The 21,383-nt window shown below is 48.2% G+C and overlaps 1 protein-coding gene across 2 annotated transcripts in view; it reads left to right on the top strand.

Moving 5' to 3' along the window:
- Window positions 1-21,383, top strand: part of RBM5 (RNA binding motif protein 5) — a 247,830-nt gene that overhangs the window by 205,701 nt on the left and 20,746 nt on the right. For both annotated transcript variants that reach the window (XM_030205344.1, XM_030205343.1), the window contains exons 22-23: window positions 7,470-7,652; window positions 17,723-17,797. In XM_030205344.1, the coding sequence (XP_030061204.1) occupies window positions 7,470-7,652; window positions 17,723-17,797 (258 nt within the window). The remainder of the gene's footprint in view (window positions 1-7,469; window positions 7,653-17,722; window positions 17,798-21,383) is intronic.

Raw genomic sequence — 21,383 nt, 5'->3', positions numbered from 1 at the left:
CCCCTGTGCTACCTTGGAGGAGGGCGGTCTTCTAGAAGGAGAGCATCACCCTGGTGAAGTAGGAAGTAGTCCTGTAGCCAGGACCTGCCCACCAGGGGATGTACTATCCTCTTGCACCGAGGATATGTCTCCAAGTGCTGCCCGGGAGGGAAAGGTTAGGACAGCTGTTGTAGTTGGTGATTCGAACATTAGGCATATAGATAGCTGGGTGGCTGATAGACATGAGGATCGCTTGGTGACTTGCTTGCCTGGCGTGAAGGTAGCAGACCTCACATGTCACCTAGACCTAGGTAGTGCTGGGGAGGAGCTGGCTGTCTTGGTACATGTGAGTATCAGTGACATAGGAAAATGTAGGCGGGAGGTTCCGGAAGCCACGTTTAGGCTTAGGTAGAAAGCTGAAGTCCAGGTCCTCCAGGGTCACCTTTTCAGAGATGCTCCTCGTTCCATGCACAAGGTCCAAAAGGTAGGCAGAGCTCCGAAGTCTCAATGCGTGGTTGAGACAATGGTGCAGGGATGAGGGATTTAGATTGTTAGGAACTGGGTGACATTCTGAGAAAGGGGGGGGGGATTGTTCCAAAAGGATGATCTCCACCTTAACCGGGATGGAACCAAGCAGCTGGCAGTAACCTTTTAAAAAAAAAATAGAGCAGCTTTTAAACTAGAATGGGGGAGTGGGGAAGCTGACGGTCGCCCAGGAGCGCATGGTTTGCTGAAGATTATCCTTGAAGGATACTATTGAAACAAGACATTTAGGGAATCCCAGCAGAGAGAGAGGTTTCAACAATGCTGAAAGTAAGCCAGGTGTGCTTAATGAGAGAGCAGGATAAAGTATGCACATTATCCCCTTCAACTTCTAAGCAGCTTGTAGATCAAAGGAAAAAATAGAATTTGAAGTGCCTGTATACAAATGCTGGAAGCCTAAAAGAGTAAGATGGGAGAGTTAGAATATATAGCACTAAATGATGCAGTAGACATAATAGGCATCTCAGAGACTTGGAAAGAGGAGAGTCAATGGGACACTGTGTTAACAGGGTACAAATTGTATCGCATTGATAGAATCAAATTGTGGGGGGGTGGGGTTGCACTATATGTTAGAGGGAACTGAGTCAAAATAAACTTTCCATTCCACAGATAGCAGCGTGTAATCATTATGGATAGAAATTCTATGTGTGAAGGGAAGGAGTGAACAGAATGAACAGGCGGATGAAGAAATGTTTACAGAGATTAGGAAAACTGGCAAATTGGGCAATGCTATAATGGTGATTTCAATTACCCCGATATTGACTGGATAAGTGTTAGAAAAGGGGAGTGCCAGGGAGATAACATTTCTAGATGTAATAAATGACTGCTTCTTGGAGCAACTGGTCCAGGAACCGACGAGAAGGGGAGCCATTTTGGATTGGGTCTTGGTGGCATGCAGGTCATAGTGCAAGAGGTGGTGGTTTTGGGGGGTCTCCTGGGAAACAGTGATCATAACATAATCAAGTTTTGAGCTACTATCTGGGATGAACCTGCAATGGAAATCTACTGTAGCTGTATTTAATTTTCGAAAGGGCGACTATAATAAAATGAGGAAAATGATTAAAAAGAAACTGAAAGGATCGGCTGCTAAGTTTAGGGCACTAAATCAAGCATGGATGTTATTCAAAAGTACCATCTTGGAGGCTCAGTCCAGATGCATTCAGTTGTGCTTCAACTACCCTTTTAGGTGCTCTTGAAGCCAGTTTTATACTGAGTTTCAGTTGAGTTGAGGGTGCCTATTGGCTTGTCTCCTGAACCAGTTTCTCAGCTGTTTCAGTTGAGTTGGGGGTGCCCTATGGGCAACAAGATGAGTATCCACTCCTAACATAGGACCCACAATTTGTAGTTCCTTCATTAAATTAGTAGAGTCTTTTTTCAAATATTTGGGAGTAGTTATTGACCCTCACATTTCCTTTTTCTCCCAGATTAATTCTGTAGTGTGATCTTGTTTTTTCTGTATACGATCAATTTGAATTTTATACCCTTTCTTGTATGCTTCTTCACGTCCTAGTTATTACAAAATTTTACTATTGTAACATTGTTTTTGTTTTTTATCTGCACTGTATAAAAAGCTTCAGTCTGTACAAAGCACAGCTATCTATATCTTTTCTGGCTTGTGCCTATTTGACCACATTACTCCACTTTTCAAGCAACATAATTGGCTCTCCATTTTCTATTGAATACAATATAAAATCTTAACATTAACGCACAAAGTCCTTGTCACAGAGATTCCAGCATATCTCCTCTCTCTAATTGTTCCATATAGACCAATACGTTCACTGCGATCTGCCTCTGGAAACCAATCTATCCCTGCCTTAAAGCACACACAATTTCAGACCACCAGGCAGACATTCTGCATTTTTTTTTTTCTTTTGAATCCTTTCCTCTGGAATTCTTTACCATTTGCATAATGTACAGAGCAGTCTTACCAGCGTTTTAAGGTTTTTTTTTACCAAGACTTTTTTCTGTGGATTCCTGAGGTGGTGCACTGCATGATTGGCTGGCGGTCCTTTGACTCCCTTTTCTATTTACTCTTTTGTTTCTACTTATTTCTCTTTTTTTAAAGTTGTGATTCCTATTTCTTTTAATTTTTATTAGTCATATTTGTAAACCACTCTGATTTATATGGAGGGTGGTAATATCAAAAATCAGTAAACGAAACGGATTCAATCCAGCTATGATGCATATGGTACTTCTGAATGGCTGCTCTAGCTGTAGACACTTGCAGAATAGCATGGCTTAAAGCTTCAGACCTTGAGACGCACTACATGGACTTGCTCCTTGTCTTGGAGATATCTCCAGGGAGGCTAACAGTGCATCGTAGATTTAAGGACAGTTGCACCACAATCCATGAGCTCTCCAGCCAGCCTCCAGAACAGAATCCTTAGTACAGAAAAGCTTACCACAGACTTTGTCACCAGAAGCCTTTCCATAGAGCGCTTGTCTCCCTACAATAGACCAGCCATTCAAATGCAGTCTATGTAGGGAATGCAAACAAAACCACAGTTTCCAGCTGACTTCGCTTAAAACCAGCCTTAGTTTTTGTTTATCTACTGGTAGGATGGAAACTCAGCCACTTTGTCCCTGCCTGGCAAGTAATCACATCCAAGCAGTGGGTTTTAACCATCATCTCCAAAGGTCACTGCCTGATCTCCATGACTCAACCTCCCATCTTCTGCCCGTTTCTGTCATTGAAGACCCTCCTCGCATAGCCCTATCCCCAAACCCTGCTCCACAAATGAAGTGCTTTTATTCCAGATTTTTTTTTCATCCCCAAGAAATCAGGGGCCCTCTGTCCATACTTACACCTCAGGCCTCTCAGTGTCCAACTCAAAAATGAAAAGTTCTGAATGGCTACATTTTCCAGCATCCTTCTACTCCTTCTCAAAGACTAACTGGCCTCCCTCAATCTCAGACTTACACTCATTCCCAATCACTCCCAACCACAGAAGATAACACCTCTGGTTCAAATTCTTCTTGCAGTACTATCAATACAAAATGCTGCTGTTATCTTACACACCTAGAGTTTACCAAATGCCTTGCAGTAGTAGCACACCTCAGGCAGCAGGGCCACTTTGTTTACCCATATCTGGACGACCAGCTCTTCTTTGGCCCATTTGAAGGATCATTGTCTTTGTATTATAAAGCTACTCTGCACATTGTGCAAGCATTGGGCTTCCTGGTCAACTTCTGTAAGTTCAACTAAGCTCCAACCCTGTCATATTCATTGGCATACGTTTGGACACCAAAACAGCAACTGTCTTCTACCGAACAGCAGGAGAGATGCCATCATTCGCTATTGCAACAATCTCTGCTCTTTGTCAACAACGTCGGCCCATTTTTTCCTCCAAATTTGGGGCACATGGCAGCTACCTCATGCTGGATTTCATGTGCAGCCACTGCAGTGGTACCTCAAACAATACTGGAATCAGAAAACACAAACCCTTCTTCCTTAGCATCCCTCCGGACCGGCCCAGGATTGGACTGATGGGTTGTGCATACCTTCCAGCAGGAGGAGACTGAGAAAAAAACTCTGACTCTAGAGAGCCAATAAGAGCCCTGGCCATGTGACCCTAGCCTCAGTATTTTCTCAGTCTCCCAGCAGGTAGGAAGTGAGCTCATTAGTCTCTCTTTGTTGGTCTCTATTAATAGATTTTTCTTTTCTGTTCTCTTTTGTGCCTGAGGAATTCGATTAAAGGCTTTTCTGATATTAGGCTTGTAGTTTTCAGCCTCTGGGGTGTTACACTGGAGTGTCCCGGGTCCCTCCCCATCTCCCTACTGTTTAAAAAAAAAAAAAAAGAGAAAGAGGGAAGGGCTACCCTTTTGGAGGAAAGATGTTTGCCTTTGGGAGAGGCTGCCAGTATTGTTAAGAAAAAAGAAAAAGTCGTCTTTCTTTCCCCACTGACCTAACGAGCAGACAGCTCCATTTAGTTATCTGTGTGTGCTTGGGTTTGCTTGAATCAGCTGTGTTAAAAAAAAGGAAAAGAAAGAAAGATCACAAAGGACAAAGCCAGCTGCAGTCAGTCAGCATTTGTTTCTTGCTTATTCCCGATCGCATTTGATTTCCTTGGGGATATTTTATCTGACTGCGATTTTATTTTTTTTAAAAAAAGGGCGCGAACCGCTAGGCGCCAGTACGCACGTGCATGCTTACCTCCAGTATGTCGGAGAAGCTCAGGAGGTGCTCTGTCTGTCAGCGTCGGGGGGTTAATACCTCCGGCGCTTGTACATTTTGCAAGGCGCTCAAGGTTTCTTCCGGTCCTCTTACTCCGTCGGTTTCGGGGCCAGGTTCAACGGTTGTTCCTTCTTCTCAGTCTCGCTCTCTTGCGCCTAGTGTGAAGACCTCAGGCTCCGCTCCGGAGGCTGGCGCGGGGAACTTGGCGCGAACGACAGCCATTTTGAATCCAGCTCCTATGTCTCCTTCGGGTGTCCCTTCTACTCCTCGCAATTCAGCGAATTTAGGTGAACCTGACTCGGGCTCTGGTACAGTCTGCAGGCACTCAGGCAGGGGGATTTTGTACTTAAGATGTACCAGGCCTTTCTCATGCAGAGGGATACTTCAGGAGCAGGGGTGTCAGGGGATCCTGTCAGATCTGTACCTTACTACTACTACTATTTAGCATTTCTATAGCGCTACAAGGCGTACGCAGCGCTGCACAAACATAGAAGAAAGACAGTCCCTGCTCAAAGAGCTTACAATCTAATAGACAAAAAATAAATAAAGTAATCAAATCAATTAATGTGAACGGGAAGGAAGAGAGGAGGGTAGGTGGAGGCGAGTGGTTTCAAGTGGTTATGAGTCAAAAGCAATGTTAAAGAGGTGGGCTTTCAGTCTAGATTTAAAGGTGGCCAAGGATGGGGCAAGACGTAGGGGCTCAGGAAGTTTATTCCAGTCGTAGGGTGCAGCGAGACAGAAGGCGCGAAGTCTGGAGTTGGCAGTAGTGGAGAAGGAAACAGATAAGAAGGATTTATCCATGGAGCGGAGTGCACGGGAAGGGGTGTAGGGAAGGACGAGTGTGGAGAGATACTGGGGAGCAGCAGAGTGAGTACATTTATAGGTTAGTAGAAGAAGTTTGAACAGGATGCGAAAACGGATAGGGAGCCAGTGAAGGGTCTTGAGGAGAGGGGTAGTATGAGTATAGCGACCCTGGCGGAAGACAAGACGGGCAGCAGAGTTTTGAACCTTCAGCTAAGAGACCTAGGGACTGGGATTTACAATTAGATATCCTATCGGACCATGATCAAGAAATGCCCCTGTTCCTTAGCATCCCTCCGGACCGGCCCAGGATTGGACTGATGGGTTGTGCACGCCTTCCAGCAGGTGGAGACTGAGAAAAAACTCTGACTCTAGAGAGCCAATAAGAGCCCTGGTCATGTGACCCTAGCCTCAGTATTTTCTCAGTCTCCCAGCAGGTAGGAAGTGAGCCCATTAGTCTCTCTTTGTTGCTTTACAGCCTTTTTCTTCTATTTCTTCCTTTATTCTGTGCCACAGGAATTCTTTGGAGGCTTGTTAGAATTTCAGCTTTATTAATCTGTGTTTAAATTGTTGGGCAGACTAGATGGACCGTGCAGGTCTTTTTCTGCCTCAAGCTTTAGTTCAGCACTATTCTTATACGTAGTTCATTCACAATAGAGTTATTCTGCCCAAGCAGTTTGCTTCTGAAAAATTAGATATAATAGGCATCTCTGAGACCTGATACATAAGTATTGCCATACTGGGAAAGACCAAAGGTCCATTAAGTCCAGCATCCTGTTTCCAACAGTGGCCAATCCAGGTCACAAATACCTAGCAAGATCCCAAAAAAGTACAAAACATTTTATACTGCTTAACCCAGAAATAGTGGATTTTCCCCAAGTTCATTTAATAATGGTTTATGGATTTTTCCTTTAGGAAGCTGTCCAACCCTTTTTTAAAACTCCGCTAAGCTAACCACCTTTACCACATTCTCTGGCAACGAATTCCAGAGTTTAATTACACGTTGAGTGAAAATTTTTCTCTGATTCGTTTTAAATTTACTACATTGTAGCTCCATCGCATGCCCCTTATCCCTAGTATTTTTGGAAAACGTAAACGGACTTTTCACATCTACCCGTTCAACTCCACTCATTATTTTATAGACCTCTATCATATCTCCCCTCAGCCACCTTTTCTCCAAGCTGAAGAGCCCTAACCACTTTAGCCTTTCCTCATAGTGAAGTTGTCCCATCCCCTTTATCATTTTCGTCGCCCTTCTCTGCAAATTTTCTAATTCCACTATATCTTTTTTGAGATACAGCGGCCAGAATTGAACACAATATTCACGGTGCGGTCGCACCATGGAGCGATACAAAGGCATTATAACATCCTCATTTTTGTTTTCCATTCCTTTCCTAATGCCTTTCATGAGGTACTTTGTCAAACACCTTCTGAAAATCCAGATACACAATACCAACCGGCTCACCTTTATCCACATGTTTGTTCATCCCTTCAAAGAAATGCAGTAGATTGGTGAAGCAAGATTTCCCTTCACTAAATCCATGTTGTCTTTGTCTCATTAATCCATGCTTTTGAATATGCTGTGTAATTTTGTTCTTAATAATAGTCTCTACCATTTTGCCTGGCACCAATGACAGACTTGCCGGTCTATAATTTCCTGGATCTCCTCTGGAACCTTTTTTAAAAATCAGCGTTAAATATTCAAACATATAGAGATAATACCAGTTTGCAGAAGACATTGAAATTGGTGTAATAATTCAGTAGTAGTTAAAGAATTGCAAAGTGATTTCACGGGAAGTGGGGAAAATTTGAAGAGCTATAGCCTGTCCTTGTTGATCTGCTGTTTTTTCATAAAAGGTTGTTGAAGGGATATCTTGAATGTAGATTTGTGACTGGCAGTTTCTCTCTTTTTTTTTTTTTTTTTTTCTGTGTGTAGTATTGACTAATGGTGTTGCCTTGTTCTTATCTGCAGTGTGGGCTTGTAGCTGCATACAGTGGAGACAGCGATAATGAGGAGGACCTGCAGGAGCATTTGGTAGAGGTGGATGAAGAAAAACTAACAGACTGGAGGAAGCTGGCTTGCCTGCTTTGTAGAAGACAGTTTCCCAATAAAGATGCTTTGACTAGACATCACCAATTATCTGAGTTACATAAGGTAACTAAAATTCTATTAAAAAAAAGATTTATCCTTGGAGAGGTTTTTCTGACTTATGAAGAAGCTTGCCAGGAGTTCACATTCAGAAAAAATACATTCTCTGAGGACAAGCAGGCTGCTTGTTCTCACATGTGGGTCGACGTCCGCATCGGCCTGGGAATTGGCAATTTTGCAAGCAAAATATATATAAAAGTTTTCTCCGAGGACAAGCAGGCTGCTTGTTCTCACTGATGGGTGACGTCCACGGCAGCCCCTCCAATCGGAACACTTTCCTAGCAAAGGCCTTTGCTAGTCCTCGCACGCCGATGCGCACCGCGCATGCGCGGCCGTCTTCCCGCCCGAACCGGCTCGTGTTCGTCAGTCTTCTTTTGTCCGCGCTCGGTACGGTCGTGTTACGCCGTTCGCGCCCCTTAAGTTGACCTCGCGCGTCTTTTTTGGTTTTTCGCTAGTTTAAAAAAAAAAAGGGAAAAAAGGATTTTGGAAGAAGACCTTTTCGGTCTTTCCCCTTCCTGTATTTCCAGTTTTTGCCCCGATAAGTTTCTTTTCGTTTCCGGGGTAGGCCCTTTTGAGGCCTCGGGTCGAATTTTTTCTTCCCCTCTTTTTGGTGCCTTACCGCAATTACGAGTTTTGATTTTGCCGGCGTGATTTTTCCGCCCATGTCATCGAAGTCCCAGCGGCTTCAAGAATTGCACCCGGGTAATCTCGCTCACTGACAGGTACGCGTCGTGTCTTCAGTGTCTGGGGGCTGGGCACCGCCCGCAGGCCTGTAGTCTTTGCGCCCTTTTACAGAAAAGGACTCAGGTAGCGAGATTGACCCAGTGGAACGTTTTGTTCTCGGGCTCTTCATCGGCACCGGTAGTATCGAGTGCGTCGACGTCGACAGCGTCAAGACCTCCGTCCTCTGCCGCGAGTGCATCGAGTGCATCGAGGCATCGACCCTCTGCATCGGGGCCGAGACATCGGAAGTCGGCGTCGGTGGTACCGGGATCTCCACTTCTGCTGATGTCGTCGGACACTGGTGCTTCGACTGGAGTGCAGGTGAGGGCTGTCCATTCCCCTGCTGGTGGCGGTGAGCCTTCGGGTGGGTCTCCCCCTACCCTGAGGGCTCCTGTGGTACAGCCCCCCCGAGACCGACCTTCTTCGGCCTCGGCCCCGAGGAAGCGACGGCTGGATTCTACGTCCTCCTCGTCAGTGCCGGGAAGCTCCGGTGACATGCTTCGTTTGAAAAAGTCGAAGAAGCATCGACACCGGTCTCCTTCCCGTATCGGTACCGAGAGCTCTGGGTCGCCGAGGGAGTCGGCACCCAGTAGGCATCGGCACCGGGAGGACCGCTCACCCTCTGTTCAGGAGGTGTCGATGCGCTCCACTTTGGACAGCCCGGAACAGCCTCCACGCCCGGAACAGACTCTGACATCGACACCTGCATCGGCTTCCATGTCTTTATCCACAGCCGCTCTGCACGAGAGTCTCTGGGCCGTTCTCCCAGAGATCCTGGGAGAGTTGTTGCGCCCTTCCCCTCCGGTACCGGGGGTGCTTGCGCCTCCGGTACCGTCGAGTGAGGCGCCAGCTGGCCCCTTGCCCGGGGTGAGGTCTCCGACATCGACTGCGGTCGCCTCCAAGGAAGGCTCCCCGACGACGTCGACGGAGGGAGCTTCGCCGGCGACGGAGTCTACCTCTCGACGCACACACCGTGGCCGTGGTTCCACGGAGTCGAGCCGGGCACGGCTTCAGACACAGGTGCGTGAACTGATACCGATGGTGAGGCCTCGTGGGAGGAGGAGGAGGACATCAGATATTTCTCTGACGAGGAGTCTGATGGCCTTCCTTCGGATCCCACTCCCTCCCCTGAAAGGCAGCTTTCTCCTCCCGAGAGTCTGTCCTTCGCGGCCTTTGTCCGGGAGATGTCTACGGCCATCCCCTTCCTGGTGGTTGTGGAGGACGAGCCCAGGGCTGAAATTTTTGAGCTCCTTGGACTATCCTTCTCCACCTAAGGAAGCGTCCACAGTACCCATGCATCATGTCCTAAAAAAGACATTGCTGGCGAACTGGACCAAGCCATTAAGTAATCCCCACATTCCCAAGAAGATCGAGTCCCAGTACCGGATCCATGGGGACCCAGAGCTGATGCGCACTCAGTTGCCTCACGACTCTGGAGTTGTGGATTTGGCCCTAAAGAAGGCTAAGAGTTCTAGGGAGCATGCTTCGGTGCCCCCGGGCAAGGACTCTAGAACCTTAGACTCCTTTGGGAGGAAGGCCTACCATTCTTCTATGATCGTGGCCAAAATCCAGTCTTACCAGCTGTACACGAGCATACACATGCGGAACAATGTGCGGCAGTTGGCGGGCTTGGTGGACAAGCTCCCCCCTGAGCAAGCCAAGCCATTTCAGGAGGTGGTCAGGCAGCTGAAGGCGTGCAGAAAATTCCTGGCCAGAGGGGTGTATGACACCTTTGATATTGCGTCCAAGGCCGCTGCTCAAGGTGTGGTGATGCGCAGACTCTCATGGCTGCGTGCCTCCGACCTGGAGAATAGGATCCAGCAGCGGATTGCGGACTCGCCTTGCTGTGCGGATAATATTTTTGGAGAGAAGGTTGAACAGGTGGTAGAGCAGCGGGACACCGCTTTCGACAAGTTCTCCCGCCGGCAGCCTTCAGCTTCTACCTCCACAGGTAGACGTTTTTATGGGGGAAGGAAGACTGTTCCCTACTCTTCTGGTAAGCGTAGGTACAATCCTCCTCCTCGACAGCCTGCGGCCCAGGCTAAGCCCCAGCGCGCGCGCTCTCGTCAGCAGCGTGCGCCTCAGCAAGGCCCCTCGGCTCCCCAGCAAAAGCAAGGGACGAGCTTTTGACTGGCTCCAGCAGAGCATAGCCGACATCCAAGTGTCAGTGCCGGACGACCTGCTAGTCGGAGGGAGGTTGAAAGTTTTTCACCAAAGGTGGCCTCTCATAACCTCCGATCAGTGGGTTCTCCAAATAGTCCGGCAAGGATACACCCTCAATTTGGCCTCAAAACCTCCAAATTGTCCACCGGGAGCTCAGTCTTACAGCTTCCAACACAAGCAGGTACTTGCAGAGGAACTCTCCGCCCTTCTCTGCGCCAATGCGGTCGAGCCCGTGCCATCCGGGCAGGAAGGGCTGGGATTCTATTCCAGGTACTTCCTTGTGGAAAAGAAAACAGGGGAGGATGCGTCCCATCCTAGACCTAAGGGCCCTGAACAAATATCTGGTCAAGGAAAAGTTCAGGATGCTTTCCCTGGGCACCCTTCTTCCCATGATTCAGGAAAACGATTGGCTATGCTCTCTGAACTTGAAGGACGCCTACACACACATCCCGATACTGCCAGCTCACAGACAGTATCTGCTATTTCAGCTGGGCACACGTCACTTCCAGTACTGTGTGCTACCCTTTGGGCTCGCCTCTGCGCCCAGAGTGTTCACGAAGTGCTTGGCTGTAGTAGCGGCGGCACTTCGCAGGCTGGGGTTACACGTGTTCCCATATCTCGACGATTGGCTGGTGAAGAACACATCCGAGGCAGGAGCTCTGCAGTCCATGCAGATGACTATTCGCCTCCTGGAGCTACTGGGGTTTGTGATAAAGTATCCAAAGTCCCATCTTCTCCCAGTGCAGAGACTCGAATTCATAGGAGCTCTGCTGGATTCTCGGACGGCTCGTGCCTATCTCCCAGAGACGAGAGCCAACAACTTGTTGTCCCTCATCTCGTGGGTGCGAGCGTCCCAGCAGATCACAGCTCGGCAGATGTTGATATTCTTGGGCCACATGGCCTCCACAGTTCATGTGACTCCCATGGCCCACCTTCACATGTGATCTGCTCAATGGACCCTAGCTTCCCAGTGGTTTGGCTGCTGGGGATCTAGAAGACATGATCCACCTGTCCACGAGTTTTCTCAAATCCCTGTATTGGTGGACGATTTGGTCCAATTTGACTCTAGGACGTCCTTTCCAAATTCCTCAGCCACAAAAAGTGCTGACTACGGATGCGTCTCTCCTGGGGTGTGGAGCTCATGTCGATGGGCTTCACACCCAAGGAAACTGGTCCCTCCAGGAACGCGATCTGCAGATCAATCTCCTGGAGTTACGAGCGGTCTGGAACGCTCTGAAGGCTTTCAGAGATCGGCTGTCCCACCAAATTATCCAAATTCAGACAGACAACCAGGTTGCCATGTATTACATCAACAAGCAGGGGGGCACCGGATCTCGCCCCCTGTGTCAGGAAGCCGTCAGCATGTGGCTCTGGGCTCGCCGTCATGGCATGGTGCTCCAAGCCACATATCTGGCAGGCGTAAACAACAGTCTGGCCGACAGGTTGAGCAGAATTATGCAACCTCACGAGTGGTCACTCAACTCCCGAGTAGTGCGCCAGATCTTCCAGGTGTGGGGCATCCCCTTGGTAGATCTCTTTGCATCTCGAGCCAACCACAAGGTCCCTCAGTTCTGTTCCAGACTTCAGGCCCCCGGCAGACTGGCATCGGATGCCTTCCTACTGGACTGGGGGGAAGGTCTGCTGTATGCTTATCCTCCCATACCTCTGGTGGGGAAGACTTTGTTGAAACTCAAGCAAGACCGATGCACCATGATTCTGATTGCTCCCATTTGGCCGCGTCAGATCTGGTTCCCTCTTCTTCTGGAGTTGTCCTCCGAAGAACCGTGGAGATTGGAGTGTTTTCCGACCCTCATCACACAGGACGAAGGGGCGCTTCTGCATCCCAGCCTCCAGTCTCTGGCTCTCACGGCCTGGATGTTGAGAGCGTAGACTTTGCCTCTTTGGGTCTGTCAGAGGGTGTCTCCCGCATCTTGCTTGCTTCCAGGAAAGATTCCACTAAGAGGAGTTACTTCTTTCTATGGAGGAGGTTTGCCGTCTGGTGTGACAGCAAGGCCCTAGATCCTCGCTCTTGTCCTACAGAGACCCTGCTTGAATACCTTCTGCACTTGTCTGAGTCTGGTCTCAAGACCAACTCTGTAAGGGTTCACCTTAGCGCAATCAGTGCATACCATTACCGTGTGGAAGGTAAGCCGATCTCGGGACAGGCTTTAGTTCGCTTAATGGGAGGTTTGCTTTTCTCAAAGCCCCCCGTCAAATCTCCTACAGTGTCATGGGATCTCAATGTCGTTCTTACCCAGCTAATGAAACCTCCTTTTGAGCCACTGAACTCCTGCCATCTGAAGTACTTGACCTGGAAGGTCATTTTCTTGGTGGCAGTTATTTCAGCTCGTAGAGTCAGTGAGCTTCAGGCCCTGGTAGCCCAGGCCCCTTACACCAAATTTCATCATAACAGAGTAGTCCTCCGCACTCACCCTAAGTTCTTGCCAAAGGTTGTGTCGGAATTCCATCTGAACCAGTCAATTGTCTTGCCAACATTCTTTCCCCGTCCTCATTCCTGCCCTGCTGAACGTCAGCTGCACACATTGGACTGCAAAAGAGCATTGGCCTTCTATCTGGAGCCGACAGAGCCCAACAGACAGTCCGCCCAATTGTTTGTTTCTTTTGATCCCAACAGGAGGGGAGTGGCTGTGGGGAAACGTACCATATCCAATTGGCTAGCAGATTGCATTTCCTTCACTTACGCCCAGGCTGGGCTGGCTCTTGAGGGTCATGTCACGGCTCACAATGTCAGAGCCATGGCTGCGTCAGTGGCCCACTTGAAGTCAGCCACTATTGAAGAGATCTGCAAAGCTGCGACGTGGTCATCTGTCCACACATTCACATCTCATTACTGCCTGCAGCAGGATACCCGACGCGACAGTCGGTTCGGGCAGTCAGTGCTTCAGAATCTGTTCGGGGTTTAGAATCCAACTCCACCCCCCTAGGCCCATGTTTTATTCTGTTCCAGGCTGCACTCTCTGTTAGTTGGATAAGTTTTTAGGTCAATCTCAGTTATGTCCTCGCCGTTGCGAGGCCCAATTGACCATGTTTGTTGTTTTGAGTGAGCCTGGGGGCTAGGGATACCCCATCAGTGAGAACAAGCAGCCTGCTTGTCCTCGGAGAAAGCGAATGCTACATACCCACAAACCCACCCGCCTCCCCTTTGGAGTTGTGTCTTCCCTAGTCTTTGTCGGGCGGGAAGACGGCCGCGCATGCGCGGTGCGCATCGGCGTGCGAGGACTAGCAAACGCCTTTGCTAGTAAAGTGTTCTGATTGGAGGGGCTGCCGTGGACGTCACCCATCAGTGAGAACAATCAGCCTGCTGTCCTCGGAGAATACCTTCTACAGGTATGTAGCATTCGCTTTTTGCCAGTCTTCTGGCGCGCATGTGCAGTCGTCTTCCTGCCCATCGCATGAGCATTCCTGCTCAGTTATTTTTTTTCCGCGCTCCTCTCAGGCTTGGGAAAGAGTTTTCTGCATTGGTTTTGTCTTTTTTTCTTTTCCTGTTAGAATTTTCAGTTTCCAAAAAAAAAAAAATCTCCCGTTGTTTTTTCTTTACTTTTTTGCTGTTTTTTAAGTTTCCTTTGTTTTTTCAACGCTTAGGCCACGCGGTCGGGTTGATCCCTTCTTTTCGTGCCCTTTTTTACTTTTAACAGGCACGATCGCGGCTTTTTATTTCGCCAAAGCCATTTTTTCTTCCATGTCATCAAAGATACCCAGCGGCTTCAATCGTACTCGGTGCAATCGGACTATCTCGGGTACCGATACCCACGCTAGGTGTATCCAGTGCCTTGGGCCCGACCACAGCCCAGCCGCCTGCAGTCTGTGTCTTCGCATGAAGAAACAGACCCAAGCGTCTTGAGAGGCCCAACAAGAGAGGCTTTTTGGGGCTCAGTCTGGTCCTTCGACATCGGTACCGACGTCGGGAGAGAAGGTAATGGCTGCGGAACGACCAACTTGTGCTGGGAGCAGTGAGTCATTGAGTGGGTCTCCACCTGTCTCTAGGCCGCCTGCTATGCAGGCCCCCCGGGACCGACCTTTGTTGGACCCAGCCCCGAGGAGACGTGAGGATTCCACGTCGTCCTCATCGGTACCGAGGAGTCTCGATGATGGGCGTCGAGTGAAGGCGAAGAAGCACCATTGTCGATCTCCTTTGACACATGGTGCCGGGAGCTCCTGGGCGTCAAGGGATTTGGCACCCGAGAAGCGTCGGCGCTGAGAGGATCGCTCTCCCTCTGTTCAGGAGGTGCCGTTGGTCTAGCAGCCTGGTACCTTCTCCCGAGCCTCGACAGATTCTGCCACCGTCTCCTATCCCGACCCTACAGCCTTGTCCGACGGTGGCTCTCAACAAGCGCATCAGGGCCCTGCTTCCAGAGTTTCTGGAAGGGTTACTGCACCAGGCTGCTTTGGTGTCAGGGGTGCTTGTGCCTTCCGTACCATCAGCTACAGCCCTTCATCTGTGGTGAGGTCCCCGGCATCGGTGCCGGCTGCCACACAGGTCGACTATCTGCGTTTACTTCTCAGCACCGCCATCGAGGACGTTGTTCCTCGGCGTATGGGCAGGCTCAGTTTCAGACTGCTCTGAGAGATGTCTTGTTCGATACTGAAGATGAGCGCTTTTGGGAGGAAGAGGAGGATCCCAGGTACTTTTCTTCTGACGAGTCCTTTGGGATTCCTTCTGAACCTTCCCCTCCACCAGAAAGGAGATTGTCTCCACCGCAGAGTCTATCCTTTACCTCCGTTTGGGAAATGGCTGTGGCTATTCCCTTCCCTATGGAGGTTGAGGATGAGCTCAGGGCTGAGATGCTCAAGGTCCTGGATTATCCTTCTCCACCTAGAAGAAGCTGCAACGGCTCCTTTGCATAATGTACTGAAGGTTTGCTTTTGTCAAAGCCCCCTGTCAAATCTCCTACAGTGTCATGGGATCTCAATGTCGTTCTCACCCAGCTAATGAAACCTCCTTTTGATCCACTGAACTCCTGCCATCTGAAGTACTTGACCTGGAAGGTCATTTTCTTGGTGGCAGTTACTTCAGCTCGTAGAGTCAGTGAGCTTCAGGCCTTGGTAGTTCATGCACCTTATATCAATTTTCATAACTCCGCAGGCACCCTAAGTTCCTGCCAAAGGTGGTGTCGGAGTTCCATCTGAATCAGTCAGTTGTCTTGCTAACATTCTTTCCCTGTCCTCATACCCGCCCTGGCGAATGCACACCTTGGACTGCAGGAGAGCATTGGCCTTTTACGTGGAGCGGACAAAGCCCTTTAGACAGTCCGCCCAGTTATTTGTTTCTTTTGATCCCAACAGGAGGGGAGTCACCATCGGAAAACGCACAATCTCCAATTGGCTAGCAGATTGCATATCCTTCACTTATGCCCAAGCTGGGCTGACTCTCGAGGGCCATGTCACGGCTCATAATGTTAGAGCCATGGCTGTGTCAGTGGCACACTTAGTCAGCCTCTATTGAGGAGATTTGCAAGGCTGCAATGTGGTCATCAGTCCACACATTCACATCTCACTACTGCCTTCAGCAGGATACCCGACGCGACAGTTGGTTTGGGCAGTCGGTGGTGCAGAATCTGTTCGGGGTTTAGAATCCAAGTCCACCCCCCCCCCCCCCCCCCCCCCCCCCCAGGCCCATTTTTGTTCTGTTCCAGGCTGCACTCTATTAGTTGTTTATGGTTTCAGGTCAGTCTATGTTATGTCCTCGCCGTTGCGAGGCCCAATTGACCAATGTTCATTGTTTTGAGTGAGCCTGGGTGCTAGGGATACCCCACATGTGAGAACAAGCAGCCTGCTTGTCCTCGGAGAAAGCAAAGATACATACCTGTAGCAGGTATTCTCCACGGACAGCAGGCTGTTCTCACAAACCCTCCCTCCTCCCCTTTGGAGTTGTATCTTCGCTTTTCCGCAAGGGCGGAACACTGAGAGGGAAGGGAAGGCTAGAGATGACAAGCCTGCCTGCTGCTTTAACTGATGCAGCCGCTGCTGCTGCGACTGAGCTAAATTAAAAGATTTCACACACACACACACCCCGGGCGGCAGGAACGAAAGGAGGGCTGTCGGGGAGCTGAGGTCGGACAGGTGGGAACCTAGAGCTGCCTGTAGGTGAGCGCTCAGGCAGTGGTAAGCATGGCTTGTGGCGCCCTTCAGAGGTTGGCTCCCCCCCCCCCCCCCCCCCCCCGCCATGCTTACCGGGTTCCGTCTGCCCTGTTGCTTAGGAAGAGAAACAATGGTCTTCCAGAAGTGAAATACCATCCTCAAAAGGGGGAGATTATTGGGCAAGAAATGCCCTTTCCTCTAAAATTACCCACTCACCTGGACTGGTCTGTCAGGGCTCAAAGAAAAGAACTTAACAAGTAAGTTCAAATTTTGCCCTTTCAAGCATTTTGACTTGTCTTCTAATTTTTTTTATAGATTATTTCTTTCATTGTCCCTTCTGGGATGTCCACGCTGTTTGCATATTGAGTACTGTATAGTTAAATAGCAGATCTGGTTAATTCATCTGCATATTCAGTGGCACACTTAATTGGATACGTTCTGCTGAATATTTAGATAAGATAACCAGGTAAGAGTGTTACTTGTGTGGCTGGTGGTATGTTGACCATATATATATATTTTTTTCTTCCTATTTAATGCTTTGAAAGTCTTCAGTTCCCAGGTCTCAAGCTTCTGCTACCTATTTATAGACATTTAAATTGTCCTTTTTATTTCAGTTTGTAACCTGCTGCTTATCTTCTGTAACCTGCTGCTTATGCACTCATTTGTGACTTTTAGCTTCTCTAGGTGTAGTTTAAAACTTTTTCAAATGTTGCACCAACAGCAAGGTTCCATTCGGTTTTGGTGGAATATATTTCCTCAGTGTATGCTCCCATTTACCCTAAAAGTTCAGCAGTTCTTCATGTATCTGACCTTTCTCCTTATACCATTGTATTACTTGTGTATCCAGAACTCAGGCTACCTCCACCTCTGGGTAGTACTGGGTGCCTTTTTGAGAAAGCTACCCTGCAAATTTCTGAACTTTTTCCATAATGAAGTCTGAAGAAGGATTGATCTGAGTCAAATTCACTTTACTGTATCATTGATACATATGTGAAGTATGGCAGGCTTTGCAAAGTTTGGGCTGCCTAATGTACTACTTAATCTGTGTTTATAGCCTCTTGTTTAAAGTGTATCTTGTGCTTATTTTACAGCAAAACATAGACATATACAGGAGGTCAAAACTATCTGAGCAAGAATTGGAAGCCTTGGAGTTGAGGGAAAGGGAGGTGAGTGATGTGTTACTGGAGTAGATACTGTATAGCTACTTGGAGATATGAAATAAAGGGCTGATGTGGTTCATGCATTAGGGAAGGGAGATGACTGCAGCTACCAAAATAAATCACCTCAAAATTTGAACTTTGCATATCAGTTGGGTGCATATGGTAGTAAAATAGGAAATGAAATAAAAGTGGGAGGACGACCAAGGATTCCAAAGACTGAAAGGATATATAATAATAAAGATGTTTATTGAGGTATAAAGACTCGACACAACGTCGTGTTTCGGCCGTTAGGCCTGCATCAGGAGTCTATAATCAAATTTTGAATACATAAATTATAAAAACAATATAAAAGTAGACAACATATATATACGTTTAAATATTTAAAATTAATTTTATAATTTTAAATATTATATAAAAAAGTATGTATAATAACAAATTAGATGCATTTAAGAATGAATATGAATTTAAACGGATGATTAAATTTTTAAGAAAATAAAACATTTAAATTCATCAAAAAATAAAATAAAACCTTCCATATTTAAAAATATGTAAAGACAAAAAATGGTGTGCTTGTATAAAAATGATGTACATATAAATAAATAACAATATGTAAATGAATTCTCATGTCTACACAAAGTAAGAGAGCAGTGTGGATTGGATACATTAAACATGGATAACCAAATGCATTCAAAGGTGAATTTATACACATTAAAAATTAAATGAATCCTCTCATGTATTAAAAAAAGGGGGGTCAAGCAATGAATAAATATTTAAACGCATAAAATGGTGTGCTTATATAAATACAATTTGCACATGAATAAATACAAATATGTCAGAATTCACATGTCTAAACACATAAATGATTATAGCACATATATGCATGTGTTTGAAAAAATAAAAATTAAACGAGAGTGATCAATTAATGGCAGATTCAGAAAATTGACGAAAGAAATTAATAAATGGCAGACTCAAAAAATTGATAATGAGTGTGGTAACACTGACGTTAATGCCGAATGCTTTTGAGAACTATTTGGTGAAGGCAAATCCTCAACAAAGGGAGGTCTGGTTAAGAGGTGAAACAATAATAAAAAAAGTGAGTGAAGCAGCAAGATGAGTGAACATGAATTCTAGCTATATGTTGATTGTTAGAAAAATGATTTTAAAAAAATGACCATATAGCCAGTGAATGTAATGCACATATATATCTTTCTCATTATCAAAGGGCTGGAAATAGTGGTAAACTGGAGCCCTCTGTGCAGAACAGATCCACAAACTCTATATTTTAAACTGGCACGGTACAAAGTTAAGGGTGAAAATGTAAGCTGAAAACAAGAAGAAACTTATGAAAAAAACTGGAGCGATTTTTAGAAAGACCGTTGTGAAGGTGGCCCTCCTCTTCCAGACCTCGCTTCCGTGAAGCTCGCAGGTATCACCCGGGGCGCTCTGCTGGGGTTTCTCAACGTGCCCGTTTTCAGCAGAGGAACTCCTTTCGCTCAGACAAGCGTTCCGCAGTGGCCAGTTCAAGGCCTGGAGTTCAGGGGTGGACCCCTCAATGATGGGGTGCCGGTCCATTCCTTGATTCTTGCAGTAGGAGGACATCTTTCCCTCTTTCTCGAGGAATGGACCAAGATTACCTACGATCAGTGGGTCCTAGACCTGATCAGAGAAGGTTACCGATTGGAATTCAGCGCCCCGGTGAGAGACGTGTTTGTGGAGTCTCAATGCAGTACTGCCGTCAAACGGGCGGCGGTAGAGGAGACCTTACAAGTGCACCTTGGAGCAGTGATCCCTGTGCCTCCCGCCAAACGCGACTGGTCGCTACTCCATTTACTTTATGGTGCCTCGAAAAGGCGGGTCTTTCCGACCAATCCTCAACTTAAGGTCCGTCAACGAGGCTCTAAGAGTGCAAAATTTTCGCATGGAAACCCTACGCTCCGTCATTGCGGCGGTACAGCTAGAAGAATTTCTCACGTCTCTGGACCTAAAAGAAGCTTACTTGCACATACCTATTTGGCCCCCGCATCAACGGTTTCTCCAGTTTGCGGTGTTGGGAAAACATTTCCAGTTTCAGGCCTTGCCATTTGGTCTCGCCACAGCTCCCCGCACCTTTTCCAAGGTTATGGTGGTAGTAGCAGCTTTTCTCAGGCGACAGGGTATTTGGGTTCACCCGTACTTCGACGACTGGCTCATCAGAGCAGATTCAGCAGATGAAAGTCGTCTGGCCACAGCCAGAGTGGTCTCAGTACTACAATCTCTGGGCTGGGTCGTCAATATACCCAAAAGTCACCTGATCCCCTCTCAATCTCTCAAACATTTGGGTGTCCGGTTCGATACGGCCTCGGGGTTTGTCTTTCTACCCGACCAAAGGCGGTGCAAGCTTCAGAATCAGGTCCGTCTGCTCCTGCGGATGCCTCGCCCGCGAGCTTGGGACTTTGTCCAGCTGCTGGGGTCAATGACGGCCACTTTGGAGAGGTGGCGCCATGGGCGAGAGCACACTTGAGACCTCTGCAGATTGCCCTGCTTCAACAATGGTCTCCAATGTCCCAGGATTTTCAAGGCAGACTCACATGGCTCCCTGCGGCCCGGCTCAGTATGGAGTGATGGCTCTCCGACAGCATGCTGCGGCGAGGAATGCCGCTGGCCCTTCCCTCTTGGTGCCTGGTGATAACCAGTGCCAGCCTGGTCGGCTGGGGAGCACATTGCAAGGGAAGCTATGCCCAGGGCCTGTGGACACCCGCGGAATCGGGGTGGTCCATCAATCGCTTGGAACTGAGAGCGATATTCCAGGCTCTTCTGGCCTTTCACAAGACCCTGGAGGGGCTGGCTGTCAGAGTTCTGTCAGACAATACGACAGCAGTGGCCTACATAAATCGACAGGGCGGCACTCAGTGCAGAGCACTGGCCGCGGAGGCCGCTCAGATTTGCCACTGGGCCAAGCTACATCTGCAGCTTCTGTCAGCAGCTCACATAGCAGGTCAGAGAAACATGCAAGCCGATTTTCTAAGCAGGCATCAGATCGACCCAGCGGAGTGGGATCTGGCGGACGAAGTGTTTCTTCAGATCTGTGCCAAATGGGGAACGCCCGTAGCGGATCTAATGGCATCAAGCGCAAATGCCAGTGCCCCGTGCTTTTCAGCAGACGGAGAGATCCTCGCTCGGAGGGGTTGGATGCCTTGGCTCAACCCTGGCCTGTATGTGTTCCCTCCTTGGCCCTTGATAGGGCGAGTCCTGCGAATTCGACTACATCAAGGAGTGGTGATTCTCATTGGCCCAGGCGGCCGTGGTACGCGGACCTCCGGCGGATGCTTGTGGAGGCCCATCTTCCTTTGCCTCTGATACCGATCCTGTTTATGCAGGGCCCGGTGACCATGGAGGATCCCTGCCGCTTTGGTCTTATGGCATGGCTCTTGAGAGGGCGCAATTGAGAGTCAGACTATTCTAACAAAGTCATTTCCACTGTCTTGCAGGTCCGCAAGCGGTCCACTTCGTTGCTTATGCTCGGATCTGGCGCCAGTTTGAGGTATGGTGTGTTTCAAAGGCGTTCACATGCACGAGGGCTGCAGTCTCGCCAATACTGGAGTTTTTGCAGGAT

Source organism: Microcaecilia unicolor, chromosome 6 (assembly GCF_901765095.1).
Source record: "Microcaecilia unicolor chromosome 6, aMicUni1.1, whole genome shotgun sequence".
Classification (NCBI taxonomy): domain Eukaryota; kingdom Metazoa; phylum Chordata; class Amphibia; order Gymnophiona; family Siphonopidae; genus Microcaecilia; species Microcaecilia unicolor.
This window is presented reverse-complemented; position numbering and strand designations above follow the sequence as displayed.